Source organism: Otolemur garnettii, unplaced genomic scaffold, assembly GCF_000181295.1.
Source record: "Otolemur garnettii isolate 467f Iridium unplaced genomic scaffold, OtoGar3 scaffold00302, whole genome shotgun sequence".
Taxonomy (NCBI): Eukaryota; Metazoa; Chordata; class Mammalia; order Primates; family Galagidae; genus Otolemur; species Otolemur garnettii.
Window position 1 is genome coordinate 282,771 of NW_003852697.1, and position 22,105 is coordinate 304,875.

General features: G+C 49.7%; 1 protein-coding gene across 3 annotated transcripts in view; it reads left to right on the forward strand.

Moving 5' to 3' along the window:
* Positions 1-3,719: 3,719 nt before the first annotated feature.
* ARHGEF18 (Rho/Rac guanine nucleotide exchange factor 18) overlaps positions 3,720-22,105 on the forward strand; it is a 75,592-nt gene continuing 57,206 nt past the window's right edge. The window contains exons 1-8 of one of the 3 annotated variants that reach the window (XM_023508972.1): positions 3,720-3,971; positions 4,714-4,864; positions 5,539-5,653; positions 6,610-6,667; positions 6,976-7,020; positions 7,429-7,506; positions 9,014-9,116; positions 9,287-9,428. In XM_023508972.1, coding sequence (XP_023364740.1) covers positions 4,736-4,864; positions 5,539-5,653; positions 6,610-6,667; positions 6,976-7,020; positions 7,429-7,506; positions 9,014-9,116; positions 9,287-9,428 — 670 coding nt within the window. In that variant the 5' untranslated portion in view covers positions 3,720-3,971; positions 4,714-4,735. Of the gene's footprint in view, positions 3,972-4,713; positions 4,865-5,538; positions 5,654-6,609; positions 6,668-6,975; positions 7,021-7,244; positions 7,292-7,428; positions 7,507-9,013; positions 9,117-9,286; positions 9,429-16,200; positions 16,274-22,105 lie in introns of those variants that run through there. The other 2 variants (XM_003803405.3, XM_023508973.1) reach the window with 2 other exon arrangements.

Here is a 22,105-nt window from a genome sequence, read left to right on the forward strand (position 1 = left end):
CCATGAGACAAAAAAGGTTGAAAACACTGCAACAAGCCAGTGAAAAGCCGTGACAGGGACACAAGCCATGCCTGGAGGTCTTGGAACCCAGCACCCATTTGAGAAGGATCCATGCAGTGAATGATTCCCTGGCTGTTTTGTTTGAAATCAAGCCACTTTTTTTTTACATGACAAAATGGGACCAGAGAAACATTACATTTGGAGTTGCTCTGGTGTGTTGTCTTTTTCTAATAGACAAAAAGATAAATAACTACGTTTTTAAAATAAAAATTTATCTATGTGCTATGAAAAATGGCACACGGTGAGCCCTTCAGAAGAAATGGGAATCCTGGGATGTTCCATGTCTGGGTTTGATGGGGGAGCCCATCCCCCAAGGCTCCCTAGGGTCTAGCAAGCAGGAGAATGGATGTCTCACGTCCTCTCTCTGTGGTGCCAGGGCCAGCATACATGCTTAGTCAATGCCTGGAAAGGTCCCCATTCGGGCCAGCTTTCATCTTTTCCTGCCCAGAATATGGGACCTGACAAACTCGTCCTATAAAAAGTGCCACATACCTCTTTGCCAAATATCAGTATTCCCTTGAAGGGAAGCCTTCAAGGCACTCCCCTTGGGAAGCTATGCACTGATGCCAGTGCCTAGTCCATCCTTCAAAGCAATTTTTAAACTCTTTCTGGAACGGCCATCAGAGCTGTTTTTAGACATACACTGACAATTAATTTCACAAACTTATCTTAGAAAAAGTACTTTGAGGGGTGGACTAGGCACTGGTGTCAGTGCTTCCCAAGGGGAGTACTTGGAAGGTGACTGTAGTGAGAGTTAGCAGTGAGGTGTGTAGCACTTTTTCTACTGTGAATTCACAAACTTAATTATGCAACTTTTTAAGCTGGAAGAAAGGTACGAACTCCCAAGCAAAGGATGAGGCCCCCTCTCTCAGTGTACCTCCTGAGGGGGAGCTGGGACAGCCTGTACTGCAGCTGCCCCCCACTACCCCTGCCCCCAGCTCTGGCCTGGCTCCCACCTCTGCCTCCTCTGATGGAGGCCAGACGCAGGAGAAGGAGGGAGCCCCATCCCAGGCCAAGAGGCTGTCCCAATATGTTTACATTTCCAGGAGGATGAAAAGCAGAGACACAAGGACACCTCTGGGGGTAGTGGCAGAAGAGACAGAAAGGAGTCAGGAGGAGGTTGTCCAGGCACCAGGCATCTCAACTGAGCCACTGGGGCTAAGGGGAAATTCCAGAGGAGGCTGTTGCCAAAGCTTCAGAGGGCCAGGCCAGCTTGGGACAGCCAGAACCAGAGCTGTGGCTATTTAGGAAGAGACAGAAGAAGAAAGATCCTGGCACTTAAAGGCCAGGAGGAAGAAGAGAGGACAAAGAAATAGCAACCAAGGAGGAGGAAAGGAAACAAGGATGGTGGCTGCAAAGGGGAGATTCAAGAAGAAGGCAGGCTGTGGAAAATGGGATGGGGATGGCAGGTCTTCAAAAAGTTAAACATAGAGGCTTGGCGCCTGTGGCTCAAGTGGCTAAGGCACCAGCCACATACACCTGAGCTGGTGGGTTCGAATCCAGCCCAGGGCCACCAAACAAGGACAGCTGCAACCAAAAAATAGCTGGGCGTTGTGGTGGGCACCTGTAGTCCCCGCTACTTAGGAGGTGGAGGCAGGAGAATCACTTGAGCCCAGGAGTTGGAGGTTGCTGTGAGCTGTGATGCCATGGCACTCTACCCAGGGGGACAGCTTGAGGCTCCGTCTCAAAAAAAAAAAAAAAAAAAAAGTTAAACAGAATCATCCCACAATCTAGTAATTTCTCTTCTGGGTATATTCCCTAAAGAATTGAAACCAGGGGCTCACAGTTATGTGCACACCCTGTTTACAGCAGCATAACTCATAATAGCCAAAAGGCAGAACAGATGAACATACAAAATATGATCCATCCATAAAAGGGAGTATTATCCAGCCTTGTAAAGGGAGGTGATTCTAACACCTGCTACCGCATGGATGAACCTTGGGGACACCACACTCAGCGAAATGAGCAGACACAAAGGACACCTCCAGTGAGATCCCACTCACTGGGAGTCCCCAGAGCCATCAGATCCACAGAGACAGAAGGAGAAGGTGGGTGTGGGAGCAGGGTGGGGTGTGGAGTTAGTGTCTCATGTGGACAGAGTGTCAGTTGCAGATGATGAGGTTTTGGAGACGGAGTGTGGTGATGGTGGCACAGCACTGTGAGAGTGCTTAATGCCACTAAGCTGTGCACTTAAGAATAGTTATAATGGTAAATTTTATGTTATATAAATTTTATCCCAATATAAAGAAGAAAGGAGGGACCAAATCTGTAGAAACATCAATGTGGATGAGATCAAAGAAAAGGCCCTGTGGTGCCCTGTTTCCTGCAGCCAACCAAGGTGTCCAGCTCAGTGGGCCCCTCTGTGGGACAGCACTGCCCCCGGGTGGAGATGCCCCAGGTTTGAGGCTAACATGCACAGTTGGGTGGCTCAGGGTGACCGTCTGTGGGTGCTCTGTTAAGCTGCTGGTGCATCACTGTGCACGTGTCTGTGCGTCTTCACTGTCTGACGGTGCGTGTCACTGCCTCCGGGCGTGAGGGCTGACCTCAGAGTGTGTCACACTTAGCCAGGAGCCTGGGCTGTGGCCTTTCAGGGAGGGGAAGGCCCTGACAGGCACTAAAAGCTCTGCTGTCCCCCACTCTGCTTGCAGCACAGTAGGGGCCGCAGGAGCAGCGAGCAGAGTATGGCAGGTGCAGCAGCCCACACGGCATCATCTGAAATTCAGACACTTTGCCCACCTTGGATCTCTTGGCATGACTTTCAAGTTTTGAAAAGTCTGCACTGGAATATTACTTATCTTGATGACGGACAGGGGTGTTTAGCATCACTTACTTTTCATAAGTGAGGCAAGTGCCTCTCCTCAGACTTGGGAGGAAGGCTTGAGGGTCCAGGAACCCTGGGGTGCCTGAAACTCTAAGCAACCCCGATGAGCCCTGGGGCTGCCTGAAATGTCACTATTCTCTCGTGGAGGGTAACTTACCTCTATGAGGCACTTTTACAAATTATGTTCACAGATGTAATCTTTTATGAGACTTAAAACAAGCTAGTGAGAGGGAGGGGCAGAGGTGATTATGCTCATTTCCTAAGACAATTACATGGAAACTCAGGGGAAGCAGGAGACTAGGAATCGGTCTGGAGCCCAAATTTCTGGTCTCTTTTTTGGAGGATGAGGTCTTGAGGGTTCTGGTTTCACAGAGGGCTGGGAGAACTTACCCCCCCATTCCACCCTACTTACTCTGAAAAGGGCACTGTGCCCAAGTTGGCTGGGCAGGAGAAGACAGAACCTGGGCATTGGGTCTCATGTCCAGGAGATCCCAGGTTCCACTGCTCCCTTAGTTAAAAACTACTTGGCTTGGCGCCTGTGGCTCAAGCGGCTAAGGCGCCAGCCACATACACCTAAGGTGGCAGGTTCGAATCCCCAGCCCGGGCCTGCCAAACAACAATGATGGCTGCAACCAAAATATGGCCGGGCGTTGTGGCAGGCGCCTGTAGTCCCAGCTACTTGGGAGGCTGAGGCAGGAGACTCGCTTGAGCCCAGGAGTTGGAGGTTGCTGTGAGCTGTGAAGCCATGGCACTCTACCCAGGGGGATAGCTTGAGGCTCCGTCTTAAAAAAAAAAGACTTCTTCTCTCTCACCTACCCTTTGGCATACAGGAAGATGGTGTTCCAAGGCAGCTCACTGAGAGCGAGGAGGACCTCAGCCTGGATTTGGGGGCCCTTCAGGGCAGCGAGTATCTCCAGGACCTGGGCCTTGGGGCCCCTTCCCATAGTCAACTTGGGGAGTCCAAGGACAGAAGTCCCCCTAGCAAAGAAGCTGGAAAGGACTCACCCTTCTCCAGCCCCGCAGGGTCCCAGAGCCCGCCACAGCAGCGCAGCTGGGAGAGGTCACGGAGCTGCTCAGAAAGCTGGAGTAGGTCAGTCCCCCATGACAGCTATGCTATATCTTTGGGACAGGGCAGTGCTCCAGGAAGCCAGAGCCAGGCCCCCCGACAGGTTGCCTGCTGCACCTGCATGGTTTAGCTCTAGGGACAGCCCAAAGGCTGTCTGTCTTCCAATGTGCACATACACACACAAACACCCAGTGGGTGCATAGACCTATGTGGACACTCACTGGGCCTGCATGGTCATACCCAAACTGAAGACGGGACATGCACACTGCAGGCACACACGAACCCAAACATGCACGCTCAACCCACAGACTTGCATACCTCATCCTATCAGACCCACGCATGTAAGCCTAAACATGTGATTCACACACTGTTTGCGCACATACACACAACCCCACCCATGATGAAAACAGAGGTGCGTGTTCTGCTCCATGCCCCCCACAGTGGCAGCATCACACAGCAAAGGGGATACTTTAGCCACTCCTAGTCCCTCAGCCCCTCCAAAGTCACCCCAAACAGTAATCCAAGCTGTGCAAAAATGGTCTGAAATGTAATTGTAGCTTCAACAGATCTAGCCAGGCTTCCCTTTTCCCTTCCCCACTACTGCTGATCCCTCTGATGTTGGGAGGTCTAGACCCCTCTCTGTGACCTGGAAACCCCTCCTTTGTCTTAGAAGGCCCCCCTGCAGGTTCCCTCAAGCCCTGATGCGTGGGCTGCCAGCCAAGTGGACAAGACCCTGTGAAATCCTAAAACCTTCTCCTCCCACCAGGTTCAGCCTCGATGCTTCAGCTATGGATGAGGGACCCTGTCTCCCTCGGGCACTGGCTAGTCTTGCTCTAAACCTGCCAGGAGAAGGGCTGAAGACTTGGACACAAGGGGATCTGCCTGGGGACAGGATCCCAGCAGAGCACCCAGGCAAGGTGAGTGTAACCTGCAGCCACCCCTGACAACAGTACATCTCTGGGGCCAGAAGCCAGCACTGTGAGTAGGAAGGAGACCCTTACCCAGAGTTGGGCACAGCTTATCTGTGGTGTAACCCATGGCTGGGACGTCTCTGAGACCTGAGATTCCAGTCCATGCCTGAAGGGTTGTCCCTGTGGCAGGAATCTGGTGGTAGGCAATCCTGGGCCATGACTGCAACCCGTGGGCTGGTGGGGAGAGGGATGCGTCCTCAATCTGCAACTCCAGCCAGCTGTGGAGGATCTTTGCCGGAATGTATCCTGAAGCAGGAAAGAAGCTATGTCTATGCGTGGGGTCTGCAGCTGGGAGGTTTTTTCTCAGACCTGAGATTCCAGTATGCAGTTCTTGGGGCTGTGGCCCATGGCTGGGACACCTTTGGCCATGACCACAAATGACTCTCAGAGGGAGATTCTTGTTGGTGACTAGAGCCCCCACCTGGAGCTGCAGCTCACCAGTTGGGGGCCACTTGGCCAGGACTTCAGCTTGCGGCTGGTGGGGCCCCTGACTGTGGCTGGAAGCTGGGGGGTTGGGAGCATGCCTCGGTTCCATGGATGAGGCTATGACCATGGCTGGGGATTCTCAACCTGGAGCCTCAGGCTGCCTTTCCAATTTAGCAAGATGCTTATTCCTGCAGGAATGTGGCAGCTCTGAAAAAAGAGTGAGGTCACAGTCAGTTCCTGTGTCCTTTCATGAGGTCAGCTCCCTGGAAATCTCTCCGGGTTTGGAAGTGCCCATTCCACCTGCCCAAGGTAGCCCAGCCTGAGAGTTTCCCTCATTCATACCAAATTGGGGTTCCCAGGGAAGGGAAGGGTGCTGATGGAAGGGTGGGGTTCCCAGGGAAGGGTTAGGCTCCTCTGGGAAAGGAACTAGGCAGAATACTGGGGGCTCCAAGGGACCTGGAGAGGGAAAGGACCTTCAGCCCCTGCCTTTCTCCCTCTCCCTCAGGCCTTCAGCCAGAGTGAGCAGCCCCATTGCAATGACCTTGCCCCCGGGGTGTTTGCTCTCTTTCTGTCTCTCCCTCTCTTTCTTTATCTCTTTGTCTCTGAATCTCTAACCTAAGATCTTGAATCTCTTTGGTGTCAATCCAACCTGAAGTCTAAACCTATAGCAAGTCTCTAAGCCTCTGTGGGTCCCTCTATGAGAGGAGCAAAAGAAGCCCAGGGCAGGCTCTGTGGCTCTTACCTGCAATCTAACACACTGGGAGGCTGAGGTGGGTGGAGTTCGAGGTGGGTGGCCTTGCTTGAAGCCAGGAGTTCGAGACTAGCCTGAGCAAGAGTGAGACCACATCTCTACAAAATATAGAGAAATCAACCAGGCGTGGTGGTGCACACCTGTAGTCCCCTCTACTAGGCAGGCTCAGGTAAGAGGATCACTTGAGCCAAGGAGTTTGAGATTGCTATGAGCTGTGATGACACCACTGCACTCCAGCCTGGGTGACAGAGTAAGATTCTATCTCAAAAAAATATATAAAAGAAAAGAAAGGAATAATCTCCCCAATGTGCTTAGTAGGTCATGAACATTCATGAGACACTGAGTCACCTCTATCCCTGGCTCTCTGTCCTTTTCCCATGCCTCCTCCCTGAGAGAGTACAAGCCCATCTGGATGGTCTCCGGTTTTGCAGGGGAATAGGATCAGGTCCAGGAGGGACGGTTCTGCCCCAGAGCCTCTCACATCTGTGCTTTCTTGGGGGGTGGCTGTTTCCAGGCCTAGAACCCCCAGTGCTGGAACACATGGAACAGGACCATGTGGAACCAGATCATGTGTGAGTATTTGCCCTACAGTGGGGAGGTACTCCCACACCACCTCGACTAGCCAGGAAGTGGAGGCTGGGGGAGGAAAGGTGCAGGGGTGTGACATTGCTGCAGCTAGCCACCCTCCCACTGGGTCATCTGAAAACTCATCTCCTCTCTCACACCCTCTTCTGCCCGGAAGAGGTTCTCAAGGTAGCTTCAGGAGACAGGTTGGGGGGGCTCCCAGTCAGGGCTGGGCAATCCCAGCTCACCTTGGGAAAATCATACCTGTATCCTGGGGCAACTATGGGCTGTTTTGATCCCCTCCACCCCACCCCAGACTGATCGTCCAACAAGTGCTTCAAGAACTTCGGCAGTACCATGGGTAAGTTGGAAGGGAAACAGGTAGGGGAGACAGGTGCCAAGAAAACGGAGGAAACGGAAGGAAAGAGAGGACGGGGAAGGGGGCAAGCTGCCACTAGCCCAAGGAATACCTTGGAGCAAATGAGAAAAGGTACCTCTTTTCTGAGATGCTGCCATCTGTTAGAATATCTTCTGAGATGCTGATTTTTGTAGGGCCAGGACACATTACTGCCCTCTGCTGGAAAACCTGGTCATAATGTCCCCCATACACAAGCCCACAATGTCAAAGACAGGTGGGCGCTTAGCACTGGCTCTGGGTGCACACCTGTATACTGAAACCTGGGCAGGGGGTGGAGAGGGGAAAGAGAGGGGTGAGATGGGGTGGGAGAGGAGACTGCCGACCCAGGTATCTGTCCGTCTGATCCTGCAGGGCCCGGCAGAGGGCTTGCATGTCAGCCAGCCCCGGAGGAGCCCACTCTAACCTAACCTGGTTTGAGTTCCTGTCCGAGTAAGTACACAGAGCTGCCACAGGCAGGAGCTGTGGGTAGAGGTGGCACCAGATTTGAGCAAGTGTGTATGGATGGTCCTCTCTGCTCAGACCCCACACCAGGGGCAGGAGCTGGGGCCCCCATCAGGACAATGTGGGGGCTGGTGGGGCTCCCATACACCCTGGGAGGAGAGTGGAGGGCTTCCTGGAGGAAGTGACAGTTTGAGCAAGGTTCTGACAGAAGAGCAGGAGTTTGCTTCTATGTGCAGATGACAATGAAGGAAATAAAACAGAACTACCCGGCTTAGGTAGTTGTATGAGGGTGGGGCTGAAAGAAGGGCAGGTGGGAGAAGCTGGCAGAGGCCAGACCACCTTGCCTAAGAAGCTTGGATTTTATCCTAAAGAACAGGGTTGGGGGGTTAGGCATCATCAGTTCTGGTGACCACAGGCAGGGCTGGGGTCCCTGACTCCCTCTCTCAGTCACTCATTCATTCAACAAACATTTATGAATATTTGCAAAGCTCAGAAGCCTCAGGAACTGGAGAAATGGAATCTCCCTCCAGGGAATAGATTCTGCCAGGGCAGGAACCATGTCTGGCTTATTGGTCACTGACTTAATAGATATTTATTAAGTACAAGTGTCCCAGCAGTGCAGTGCAGGTATGGCGCTGATCTGGCAGAAGAATGAACATGCTTCAAAGGCAAATTAGATACGGAATGAGGGTGGGTAGGGTGTGAATGAGAAGTGAACAGGGGCCAGATGTGGTGGCTCACACTGGTAATCCCAGCACTTTTTCTTTTTTAAAAAACATTGTCACTTGGTCACCCTGGGTAGAGTGCTGTGGCATTATCATAGCTCACGGCAACCTCAAACTCTTGGGTTCCAGTGACCTCTTGCCTCAGTCTCCAGAGTAGCTTGGGAAGACTACAGGCACCTGACACAACACCCAGCTAGTTTTTCTATTTTTAGTAGAGATAGGGTCTTACTCTTTGCTCAGCTGCTTTCAAACTCCTGAGCTCAAGCAATCTACCCACCTCAGCCTCCCTGTAATCCCTGAGAGGCTGAGGCAGGAAGATGGCTTGAAGCTAAGACTTAGAGACCAGCCTGGGCAACATAGCCAGACCCCATCTCTTTAAAAAATACAAAAAATTAGCCAGCCATGTGTAGTCCCAGCTACTGGGAAGGCTGAGGCAAGAGGATGACTTGAGCCAGTTTGAGATTGCCGTGAGGCATAAACATGCCACTGCACTCTAGCTAGGGAGATAGAGCAAGACTGTCTCAAGGCAAAGAAAGAAAAAGAGGAAGAAAAAGTGAGTGAGCAGACTGAGGCCTCCAGCTCAAACCTGCAGAGGGACCCCAAACTTTGAGATCATGTTGCACTCTCCTCTCTGTGAACCCTGTCCCAGCGGTTCCTAGGAAGGAGGCCATGGGGAGACAGGTTCCAGGTAGATTCTGGGAGTGGCCTGCAAAGTTGCCTCAGAATAGCCTGTGGCCCCCTCTGATGGACCTTTCCTCCTGCCCCCCCAGGAGCGAGGACAGTGCTGGCAAGAATGAGAAGAGTGAGAAGAGCACTAGGGTGAAGCGTAGGCTGAGCTGCCTCCGAAGTCGTGTCACCAGGCAGAAGGAGAAGGTGGGCTGAGGGCTGGGCCAGGGGAGCCCCCCCTTTCTTCCTGGCTTGGCAGGGTGCCTTTGACCCACAAGCCCTATGATTTGAAGGTGGGATAAGGGGCTGGATGCATAGGGCATAAGAGGACCAGACCCTGCAGAGGCCATCCTTAGACCCACCTCCTTCCTAAACAGGTGAAGAGCCCAGCACATCTAAAGGAAAAGAGTCAGAACACTCGAGAGAAGCGGGAGTGTGTCAATGGGCACCAGCTGGCACAAGGGACCTTCTTCAGCCACACTAGCTGCCCCCTGTGTGGCAAACCCTTCTTGAGTTCTGGTAAGTCCAGTGGCCCCATCCATCCCCCTGATGGCAGCCACTCTCTCTTCTTCACTTCCTCTCAGTCATGTCCACAATCTCGTTTGCTCTATGCATTTTCTTTCCATTTCATCCCTGCCACACATGGGCAGACTTCAGCAGCTCCACCCAGGCGGTTGGTCCCTGAGGGCAGGCATCCTTTGGTTAACTCGGAACTGGCAAAATTCCCCTTAATCCTCAGCTTTTGCCATTGTAAGAATCACCCTGCAAAACTTGGACTCGGGCTGTGTAAGGGTTTGCTATAGCTGTTGTGACAAAATATCGTATGCCTCATGGCTTGAACAGCAGGATTTATTACTTGGCATTTCTAGAGTCTGACAGTTAGAGCAAGGTGTCAGCAGGGCTGGGTTCCGTGTGATGCCACCAGGGAAAAATCCATTTCAGGCTCTTCCTGGCTTCTGATAGTATGTTGGCCAGTGACCAAATGACTCCAGTCTTGACACAGATTCTCCCCATGTGCCTGTCCCTGTGTTCATTTGCCCTTTGTACAAGGACACTTTAGTATTGGATTAGGGCCCCCCACTCCAATGTGACCTCACCTTAGTAAATTACATCTGCAGTGACCTGAATTCCAAATAATGTCACATTCTGAAGTACTGGGGGGAGTAGGAATTTTATGTATAAATCTGGTGGCCAGGGGTACAATTCAACCCATAACAGGTGGTTTTCTGCCTCCCGGGGCTCTTGGCAGTTGCAGGGTGGGGATGGCAGCTGTCTCTGCTTGGGAAAGAGTCCTTGATTCAAGAACTCCCAGATGGAGATGTCTCTGGTCATTGCTGGTACTTAGAACTTTGTCTTTTTTAAAACAAGCTCCACTTTGAAGGAAACAAACAGGAGGCAGTGACAATTACATGTTAGGAAAGATGAATGTGCAGTTTATAGCGGGAATCCAAACTGCTGACTGTGGCAGGCAAGATTCAGGCTATTTCAAGTGTTCTGGCCTTCAGCACTGCTCACATCCGGGGCCAGTCAATTTCTGTAGTAGTAAGGGCGCTGTCTTGTGCATTTAGGTTGGCTAGTATCATCCTTGGCTCTCACCTATTAGATGCCGGTAGCAACCTCCCTTCCCTCCTCCGGTTGTGGCAACGAAAAATATCTCTGGACATAAGTAAAATGCCCCTAGTTGTGGGGTGGCAAAATTGCCCTGGATAAGAATCAGTGGGCTAATGAGATAACAAACAGACCTTAGCAGGAGCCTAGACCACGCAGTAAGGACAACATCACATTCAGAACAGGGGCCTCCAAGTGACCTGAGCCACAGGTTTCGCATTTCTTGGCTTTACCTGCTCCAGATGTGGGTATTTTCCTTCTTTCTCATTCATCCCTCTTTCTGGAGCACTGTTTTGCCAGCTGTAGGACCAGGGATGTCCCACTGTTCTTTGTGCTTTCCTTCCCTTGGGCATTCCCCAGCTAGCTTTAGGACACCAGAGCTGTCTCCTGCAAAGGATGGAGCATGGGCTCTGCAAAGTCCTCAGTGCAATTCCAACATCAGCATTTTGAAGTTCTTAATTTTAAGCAGAAAAGTGGCCGCCTATTTCTCCTGGCATCCTGTTCTCTTCTGCAGGGGCCAAGGTTTCCTGGATCTATCTTAAGTATCTGATTCAATCGGCAGGTGGGAGGTTGGAAGAAGTGGAAAGCCAAAGATTCAGAAACCAAATCTGTACGCAGAGCTGATGCCAGAACGAGAATGAGTTACTGTTCTCTCTTAGAAGACTAATGATACATATACAACTCTATATTCTTCTAGTTTGTTATGTGCTTTAAATTTTGTTCAATTTATTTTTTTGGAGATGGGGTCTTGCTCTGCTGTCCAGGCCAGAGTGCAGTGGTGTGATCATAGCTCACTGCAGTCCTTAATCCCTGGGTTGAAGTGATCCTCCTGCTCTAGCCTCCCAAGTAGCTGGGACTATAGGCTCTCACCATCATGCCTGGCTATTTTTGTGTGTTCGTGTGAAAATGGGGTCTCACTGTGTTGCTCAGGCCTGTCTTGAACAACTGGCCTCAAGCAATCCTCCTGCCTCAGCCTCCTGAAATGCTGAAATCACAGGTATAAGCCCCTGCACCCAGATGACACTACATTATCTTTAATTATCTGTCTCCCCAGTCTCTCTGATCTGTGAGGGTTTCTCCATCTTTCCCTATTGTTCATGACTTTGCCAGGCTTGAAAAGTGCTAGCTGGGTATCTGGTACCATGTCCCCCAGTCTGGGTTTGTATAATTAGAAAAGATTATGGGTTTCTGGAGCCTTCTCGTCTCATCTTATCAAGGGGACATGCTATCCACACAACATCCCTAGCAATGTTAATCTTAATCACCCGGTTAATGTGATATCTGCTAACCTAATATTTTTCCCTTTTCCTATTCTTTCGATAAAGTGAGTCACATAGAGACTTTCAGAGTGGTGGAAATTAAGCTCTTCCTCCTGGAGAAATAATTTGATTTTCAGAACAGCCCTCTGAGATCAAGGAAGATTTGAGTTTGTATAAAAGAAATGACGTGTTAGGCTGGGTGCGGCTGGTCATACCTATAATCCTAGCACTCTGGAAGGCCAAGCTGCAAGGATTGCTTAAGGCCAAGAGTTCGAGACCAGCCTGAGCAAGAGATAGATCCCCATCACTACAAAATATAGAAAAATTAGCCAGGGATCATGGCAGGTGCCTGTAGTCCTAGCTACTCAGGAGGCTGAAATAGGAAAATCACTTGAGCCCAGGAGGTTGAGGTTGCTGTAAGGTATGATGATGCCATTGCACGCTAGCCTGGCCACCGAATGAGACCCTGTCTCAAAAAAAGAAAGAAAAGAAAAGAAAAGAAAAGAAAGAAAAAAGAAAAGAAAAGAAAAGAAAAGAAAAGAAAAGAAAAGAAAAGAAAAGAAAAAGAAATGATGTGGGGAGCACTTAGCATGGTGTGTCCTGTGCTCTGACCATGGCCACCTCCACACCTGTGTTAGGCCTGAACACCTGTGTCTCATTCCGAACAGGCTGAGAATAGGCATTGCCCAGGCATAACCTCCCACAGACTTGTCACACTTTACTATCTGTCCTGTAAAGGAAACAATCTCACCGTAAATTAAACAGGACAGGGAATGATTCACATTCTAGGTAATTAGGGAAGGTGGGTCTCCGGGGTGAATCCAGGATGCTTTCTCAGAGACCAGCCCTATTGACCAAACACCATTCCAGACAGCCCTGTTCCAGGGCCCTGACCTTTGAGGCTGTACAGTCTGATCCTGTCTACCCTCCATGCTTCCTTCTCTCCCCCCTACTCAGCCACCTCAGACTCTATGGCGTGGCCACCCTGAAGCTTCATAACTGCCCATGACCCCACCTGTGTGTGGCTCATTCAATGCTGTTCCTGGAACTCCCACTGACACCTAACTCTTACTCACCTTCTAAGACAAAGCTCAGGCCCACTCTCCTCCAGCCCCAGGGAGCCTGAATTAGTCTGGATGAGTGTCTGAAGGTCTCCCAGGCCAGCTGCTGTCAGCTGAGGGCCATTTTGTTCCCACTCTACAGGACACTTGGCAATGTCTACAGGCATTTTTGTTTGTCAGGACCAGGGAACTACTGGCATCTCCTGGGTAGAGGATGGGGATGCTGTTCAATATTCTCCAGTGTGCAGGGCTTCCCCCACCTACATACCCCACCAGAGTATCATCCAGCCCCAATTGCGAGTAGTGCGGAGACTGAAAGACCCTGCCCTGGACCTAAGCTCCCTATGTCTCCTTGGCTCTTAGCATAGTCCTTGGTCCACGATAAGGACTCAGTAAACCCAGAATGTTTGGATAGATAAAAGAAAGACATGCTAGCTTGGCATATAGTCCCAGCTACTCAGGAGGCTGAGACAGAAGGATCACTTGAGCCCAAGAGTCTGAGGCTGCAGTGCATTATGATGATGCCACTACCCTCTAGCCCAGGTGAACAGAGCCAAGTTCTGTCTCAAAAAGAAAAAGGAAAAGGAAAAAGAAAGAAGGCAGGCAGGCAGGTGAGGGATCCTGTCCCTCAAGGCAGGTTCCTTGAGAAAGTTGGTTTTAATGTTTAGGAGAGAATGGTGCCAACCTAAAGATGGTTATAGACATGACACTCATGCTTCTCTTCCCACTTAAAAATCTCCAATACTGGCTCAGCGCCTGTGGCTCAAGCGGTTAAGGTGCCAAGCACATACAACTGAGCTGGCAGGTTCGAATCCAGCCCAAGCCCATCAAACAACAATGATGGCCGCAACAAAAAACAAGCCGGGTGTGTGGCAGGCACCTGTAGTCCCAGCTACTTGGGAGGCAGAGGCAGAAGAATCACTTGAGCCCAGGAGTTGGAGGTTGCTGTGAGCTGTGATGCCACTGTACTCTACCCAGGGCGACAGCTTGAGGCTCTGTCTCAACAACAACAAAAAAATCTTCAATGCTGGTGGGGCACAGTGGCTCACGCCTATAATCCCAGCACTCTGGAAGGCAGAGGAAGGAGGAATCCTTGAGTTCAGAAGTTTGAGACCTGCCTGAGCAAGAGCGAGACCCTGTCTCTAAAAAATAGCCGGGTGTTGTGGCAGGTGCCTGTAGTCCCAGCTACTCAGAAGGCTGAGGCAAGAGAATCACTTGGGCCCGAGTTTGAGGTTGCTGAGAGCTGTGAAATCATAGCACTCAACCCCAGGGTGATTGAGTGAGACTCTGTCTCAAAAACAAAAAACAAAAAAATTTCAATGCTTCCCCCATTGCCTTTGAAATAAAGTCCAAAGTTACAATAATTTAGAGAAGAAAACGTTTTTTCCTTGTTTTTTATTGTTGAGACAAGAGTTCTACCCTAAGCCCTGAGCAGAGTGCAATGGTGTTGTAGCTCACTGCAACCTCAGACTCAGGCTGTGGGCATCCTGCTGCATCAGCCTCCAAAGCCGCTAGGATTACTGGCACTTGTCATGGCACCCAGCTGGGTTTTTCCAATTTTTTCATAAGTTGGAGTCTCACTCTCGCTCAGACAAGCTTCGAACTCCTGAACTCAAACAATACTCCCACCTCAGTCTCCCACAGAGCTGGAAATACAGGCATAAGCCACAATGCCTGGCGAGAAGAAACTTTTTTTTTCTTTTTTTAAACGGAGTCTCACTATGTCACCCCCAGTAGAGTGCTGTGACATCACAGCTCACAGCAACCTCAAACTCTTGGACTTATTTCTCTTGTCTCGGCCTCCCAAGTACCCGGGTCTACAGGCGCCAGCCACAACACCCACCTATTCTTTGGTCGTAGGTGTCGTTGTTGTTTAGCAGGCCTGGGCTCAAACCCTCTAGCTTCCGTGTATGTGGTCAGTGCTGCCGGCGCCCTACTCATGGGAGCTGAGCCTTAGAGAAGAAAGTTTTACCCATTCATTAGCCCCCAAAGGTACCTGTGTCAGTGCTTTGACATCAGCTGGGGTAGGGTGTCTGATGGAGTCTGTGCATTTCTGGAATCTCCAATTCCCTGGACATATTCCCTCTCTTGACCACGAAGGCTGGACTTAAACTGACAGCTATTTCACTTAGAGACCTCACACCCCAGCTTTTGAGCTGAGGGCTCTTGACAACATATTGTGGGTATTTTCTTAAGTGATATTTAGTTTGGTGAGATCTTAAACTGGTTGATCAGTCTGGACCTTTGGTGAGAGCTGTTTAGCCCCACTCCTGGCTACTGCCTAACTGCCCATCCTGTGGGAGGCCTGGACCATCTGATGACACCTGAGAGGGTGCTGGAGGCAGCACCTGGCCTGTCCACACTTGTCAAATAGCAATTGTGTGTGTGTGTGGGGGGGGGTATCTGGCATGTGTTTCAGTCTCTCAGCACCTGCTTGGGGGGTATCTGATAGCACCTGTATCGGGGGGCCCTGGTGTGCGTTTTGGGCTATCTGATGGACCTAGGTGGGATGTTTGACATATTTCAGGATGCCTGAAAGCTTGTTTAGGGTATCTGATGGCCCCTCCTTGGGTGTCTAATATGTGATTGGGATATTAGGTACCTTATGTTGGGGTGTCTGAGACCCCCTAAGAGGTATATGACTCACTTTTTTCCAGACCTGCCTTTCTGGAATCTAAACTGCCCCTTCTTCACCACCAACAGACTCCGCTCTCCACTTCTTGGGTTCTCTCCCACTCTCAGACTCCCCTACCCACCTTTAGCTACTCCCAACACCAACGAGTCTCCAGAAGCCCGCTGACACCTGGTCAATTCACCTGTCAATTGCTCCAAGGTACCCTCAACCCTGCTGAGCCACCCCTGCCAAGAAATTCCCCAATGTCTCTGTCCTTCAGTCCCAGCCTCCCAAGAGAGGGAGTATGTCCAGGGAATTGGAGATTCCTTCAGGACTCTGTTGACTCCACAAGACACCTGCCATACCCTCTCTGGTCAGGGACCCCCAACCCTGCGGTCCCACCAAGACCCTCCAGTCCTGGGGTACCCAGGCCCTCACTGACCTCCTCCCTCAAAGTAAGGCCTCCCAACTACGCTGACCCGGTCGCACTCACTAACTGCAAGCACCCTCGCCCTTTAGTTCCTGCTTCCCCTGCAAGGCCACTCGGAAGCCCAAGACGTACAGCAGCTGTAGGTTCAACCTGTGTTCAACTTGTGATTCCGCCCCAGATGTCGGCGCTTGCCTGGAGGCCACGCCCCCTTCCGGGCCACGCCCCCATGAACCGCCTCCTGGGCGGGGCCGCGCATTCGCCGCTTGTTCTGCGCGGCTTCCCGCTTCCGGCTACCGACTGTGGGCAGCTGTAGGTCCCGGGAGGCCTGGGGGAGGTGTTGGGGGCAGCGCTGGCTGTTGCGGCGGCGGCGGCCTGCAAGCCACCTGCCCGAGGTGAGGGCTGCGGTATGGTCCCGGGGAGAACGCGGCTCGGGAGGGAGGCCTTGGTTCATCACGTCCTACCGGAGGCGGCCAGGGGGGTGGGACCCTGCAGGGCTGCTTAAGGCTTCCTTCCCCAGGCAGGTGGATGGGTGCTCCGGTTCAAGCTGTCCCGTCAATGCATAGGGGCTCCAGGTGGCCAGTGCTGGGTGCAGTGGTGCAGGGGATACCTGCTAGCTCCGTCCGAGCTCCAGACAGCCATGAGGCGCTGCACCCTCCCCTCCTCTGGGAGAAGAGAGAGAAAGGTCACTCGAACTGCAGCCTCTGCTGTGCTCCTCGTTCGGGAGCGCCTAGGGCAGGACCAGGGAAGGAGTGAATCCCCCTCTCTCCGTACCTAGCACGATGATACTCATACTTACGCCTTTCTTGGGAGAACCCTTACACGCCGGAGCAGACGGCCACCTGCCTGCCAGGGAGCTTTTGGATACAGAGCCGTGAGAAATGTGTACGTGCTTTGGGTCTGTCTAACTCCTCTTGCCATTTTCTTTTTTGTGCAAGAACTTGCGGGCAAGAATGAGAAGCCTTTCCTTGGTCCTTGTGTGCTGTAGCTGTAAAATCTCCTTACCTCTTGGTCTGTTGAGATAGATGGAAGCCAGCCGAAAGGGTAGAAAGTTTCTTGAAGTTTTACCATGGAAGTGAAGCAGTGAAAAACACAACTTTTCTTCCTTTGCTTTGTTTTCTGGGAGGTGGAATTACAGCCAGTCGCTTTGAAGGGTCCCTTCTCTCTTCCGATTGACTAGAGAGAGTTTACCAGTATGGACAGCTTGGTGGCCAAGGGCAGCTTGCGGATGAGTTTTGCAGGTATCCTGCGGTGAATGATTAATTTCCAGAGCTCTGAGAAGTGTCAGAAGCACAGGCTTGAAAGTCAAATCAGATCTGGGTTCTGGTTCCAATTCCACCACTTGTTAGCCATATAACCTTGCTAAGCCTCAGATTTCTCATCTTTAAAATGGGAACAAGGTTTAGATGGGAGTTCTATGAGATAAGCAGTGGAAGGCACACAGCAGAAGTGCCTGGCATGTGATGAGCTCTCAGTGTTGCACACCTGTGTATTTGATAGGATGAGCTCTCAGTGTTGCACACCCTGTGTATTTGTGCGTACTCCTAGGTCTGTGTTTTTAGGTTGCTGTTCCAAACAAGGCAGAGTTGGAAAATTCAAGCATCTCAGTTATTTGGACTGGGCTAAGGTTTGTGCATTATCAGTAGTTTGCTATTTCTGTGGGTCAGCAAACCCTTCTGAGGAGAAAAAAGAAGATACTTGCTATAGAGCAGCAGTTCTCAACCTTCCTAATGCCACAAAAGGGGTTCAAAAGGGGTTGCAACCCACAGGTTGAGAATGGCTGCTCTAGAGCAAATAAGAACAAACAGCCAGAATGCGTAAGTTTCATTCTTGCAAACATAATTTGTTTTGGTTTTGTATAGCTTGTTTCATTTTTTTCTGAAATTTGTGTGTGACTTTACTTTTTTAAATTTTATTTTTTAACTGACAGATAACATTGTGTATATTTATTATGTACAATATGATGTAGTCTTGAAAAATGTAAAAGGAGTGGATGTTAAGTGCTCTGACCACAAAAATGATAAGTATGTGAAGTGATGCATTTGTTAATAAGCTAGATTTAACCATTCCATGATGTATGTATACTTCAAAGCTTATTACATTTTTAAATGGCATACCTTAGAGCACCGGTTCTCAACCTGTGGGTCGCGACCACTTTGGGGTCTCTTGCATGGACCTAGGTGGGATGTTTGAAATATTTCAGGATGTAGATATTTACCTCGCAATTCATAACAGTAGCAAAATTACAGTTATGAAGTAGCAACAAAAATAGTTTTATGGTTGGGGGTCACCACAATATGAGGAACTGTATGAATGGGTCATAGCATTAGGAAGGTTAAGAAGCACTGCCTTAAAGGAATTGTTTTCTCTTTTCTCTTGACTCCACTTTGAAAGTTGCAAGTTCCACACACCTTGTTTCTGGCATAGAAATGGTGTAATTTTCATTCCTGTCACACAGTAGCAATTATAGCTACAAAGCCTTTAGTCCACCCTGGCTGTGGTGACCAACTCAGCCTCCCAAGATGTTTACCCACCACATGTTTAACATAGTTCTGATCCTGTGTCAAGGTCTCCTTCATTCTTACTCATCCCAGCTCATGTTACCCTTTCTTCAAACTCCATCTGCAATTTTCAAAACATTTTCCTTTCCACCTCTCTTAAATAATTTAAATCCCAGAGACCTTTATTAATTCTAACCAATTGTGGTTTCTTTGATATTTGTTAGGTATCACCCGCCTTCAAGAGTTAAGAACCACTGTTTTGAAAACCTCTTTAGGTGCAAAACAATTCTTGTTGAGGCGCTGGAGCTGCCTGTAGGAATTCTTCTGGAGGAAAAATGTGGCTGACCAGGTGAAGGAGGAAAACTGGTTAAAATCTCATCTTTCTGCTGGCCGTGATAGCTCACACCTGTAATCCCAGCACTTGGGAGGCGGAGGCGGGTGGATTGTCTGAGCTCACAGGTTCGAGACCAGCCTGAGCCAAAGTGAGGCTCCACCTCTAAAACAATAGCCGGGTGTTGTGGTGGGTGCCTGTAGTCCCAGCTGCTTCTGAGGCTGAGGCAAGAGGATCACTGGAACCCAAGAGTTTGAGGTTGCTGTGAGCTATGATGCCACAGCACTCTACCAAGGGTAACCAAGTGAGACTCTTTCCCAAAAAAATATATGTACGTTCCTGAAGGCCTCAGTGACTGGACCCTTGCATTTGGGTGCATGCTTTTTTTGTTCAAATTAAGGTGTGTGTAAACTAAATTTATCTTGTTTGCTTCTCTGCTTTTATTCATGTATAGATTTATAGTTTCAACTGAGTATAAAGTAGCTGATTTGTGATTGGATACTGTGGATAGTAACGTTTTAAATTTGTGTCACTTTTAAAAAACAATATAGCAGCGTTATGGAGATAGAATTCCCATACCATGAAAGTTACCTTTTAAAGGTGTACTTTTTGGTATATTCACAGAGGTAGGCAGCTGTCATTGGTGTATAATTCCAGGATGTCTTACCATCTCATCATTCCTATGGGTGGGTTTCAGGAGGAGAGAAAGTCAAAAGAAGGGTTCACATCTCACCGGTGGCCCTTCCATTGCAGGTGAAATGGAAGCCAGGAAAGACAATATCAAATTCTGGGTGGTGCCTGTGGCTCAAAGGAGTAAGGTGCCAGCCCACATACCAGAGGTGGCGGGTTCAAATCTGGCCCCTGGGCAAAAAAATGCAAAAAAAATACAATTAAATAAAGACAATATCAAATTTTACTTGGCAGGAATCTATAGTCATCCTGCTTTATAAGGACAGCCCAGCTGTGCGCTGTTTATGGATAACTCTAATTTGCTAAGGTTCTTTTAAAAAGCAAAATTGAGTTGAGAAAAAAATAATAAATCAGGAAGTCATTTACAGTAGGGGCTTGTGGTCTCAGTTGTCCCTTTACAATGGTGAAGTAGATAATGGCTTGCCCGATACAGTGCACAGCCAGGAATTTAAACATCCTTGGCTGTCAGACAGTGAAGGGGTCAGCTCTGTGGCGCTCACAGTGCCAGGTGTGGTGACTCAGCTCAGGGTAGGTCCTTGTGACCCTTTGTGGTATCCACTTTGGGGCTCCTAACTGAAGAGTTCTTAGAGCAATGGGAAGATGGAGAAATTGGGACCTCATAGACTGCAGGTGGGAATGTATAGTGGTAGAGTTGCTTTGTAAAACAGTCCGGCAGTTCCTAAAAAGTTTAAACAGAGAATTAACATACCATTCATTTAGCAATTCCACTCCTAAGTGCATGCCTAAGAGAAATGACAGCATGGGTCTGTACAAAAATTCATAAATAGCAGCATTGTTCAGAATAGCCAAAAAGTAGAGACAACCCACACATCCATTAGCTGATAAAATATGGTCCATCCATGCAATGGAATGTTATTCAGTGATAAAAAGGAATGATGTTCTTATATGTGGAGGAACTAAGGAAGCATCAGGCCAGTTCCAAAAGGCCACATGTTGTATGATTCCATTTCTAGGAAATGTCCAGAATAGGCAAATCCATAGAAACAGAAGATGGATTTGATGTTGGTGGAGGATGGGGGGGGGCAGTGAATGGGAAGTGACTGCTGAAGGGGACTTGGCTTCTTTCTATGAGTGATGAACACATTCTAAAATTGTGGTGATGAGTGCATAACTCTGCAAATACACTAGGAGCCATTGAATTCTACACTTCCAAAGGGTGAATTGTATGTTAGACGAATTCTGTTTCAATAAAGCTATTAGAGAGAGAGAGATGAAAACTAGTAGCGCAGAAGCAATGGCTCTGGGTACAAGACAGGCTTTTAAGAGATGGATTGAGACTCAAGTGGCTAAGGTGCCAGCTACATACACCTGAGCTGGCAGGTTCAAATCCAGCCCGGGCCCACCAAACAACGATGGCTGCAACCAAAAAATAGCCAGGTGTTGTGCCAGGCACTTGGGAGGCGGAGGCAGGAGAATTGCTTGAGCCCAGGAGTTGGAGGTTGCTGTGAGCTGTGATGCCACGGCACTCCACCCAGGGCGACAGCTTGAGGTGCTGTCTCAAAAAAAAAAAAAAAAAAAGATGGATTGAGACGGGTAGCTGGAGGCCCACTGAGAGATTGCCCAGGCCAAAGGACATTAAGCAGAGAAGGCAGAATCCAGCCGGAATTATAGGTAGATGTGGGGGGTGGGGTTTCAGTTGGCAATGTGGCAGGGAGGGGCACATTATAGTCTCCCACTGACTATAGCAGGTGTGGGATGCCGGCTAGGTAGATGGTGAGACCTTGGGTCCTCAGCCATCAGAGCTCCTCTGATTTAGCCTGGGCTCCCTGCAGCTTGTAAGCACTGCTGTCCATTGTTGTGACTGCCTTGGGCCACCCTAAACTTATGTTGGGCCTGGCACAGTGGCTCACACCTATAATCCCAGCACTTTGGAGGCTGAGGTGGGAGTATTGCTTGAGGCCAGGCGTTAGAGACCAGCCTGGGCACCATAGCAAGACTCTTTCTCTACTTGAGCCAATCACAGTGACTTAGGCCTCTGGGAGACCAAGGTGGGTGGATCCCTTGAGCTCAGGAGTTTGAGACCACTCTAAGCAAGAGTGAGACCCCGTCTCTTAAAAAATAAAAATAGCTTGGCATGGTAGGAAATACTTGTAGTCCCAGCTACTCAGGAGACCTGAGACAGGAGGATTGTTTGAGCCTGAGTTTGAGATTGCTGTGAGCTATGATCACACCACTGCACTCCAGCCTCGGAGACAGAGCAAGACTACATCTCTAAAAAAATAATAAAAACAAAAAGTAAACATAAATTTAAAAGCAAAGTTATTTTGCATTGGAGGGATAAAGAGCTTTTCCATTGCTCAGGGTCGAGGATTTCTTCTTCCTTCCTCCACCCCATCCCAAACTCTTTTAAGGTTCAAGAGCAATGAATAATAGCCCTTCAGACATTCTCAAGGACCCTAAGGTTACCATTCTTTAGGGTGCTGCCGGGTCGGGCAGGAGGGAGATCCGTGTTAAGGGCAGTCACTGCCTGCCAGAGGTGGTTGGGAGAAGGAGGAAGGAACCAGGCAAAGAAGCCAGCAGCTGAGCACCTCAAGATGCACCCAAATGAAAATGGGGTAAATCAACAGCAGAGCAACCATCTGCTCAGAATGCCTGTGTACTTAGAGGCAGGACCTCCAGTGTCTCTGTAACTAGAGGCAGGATGTCCAGTGCCTGTGTACTTAGAGGCAGGACCTCCAGTGTCT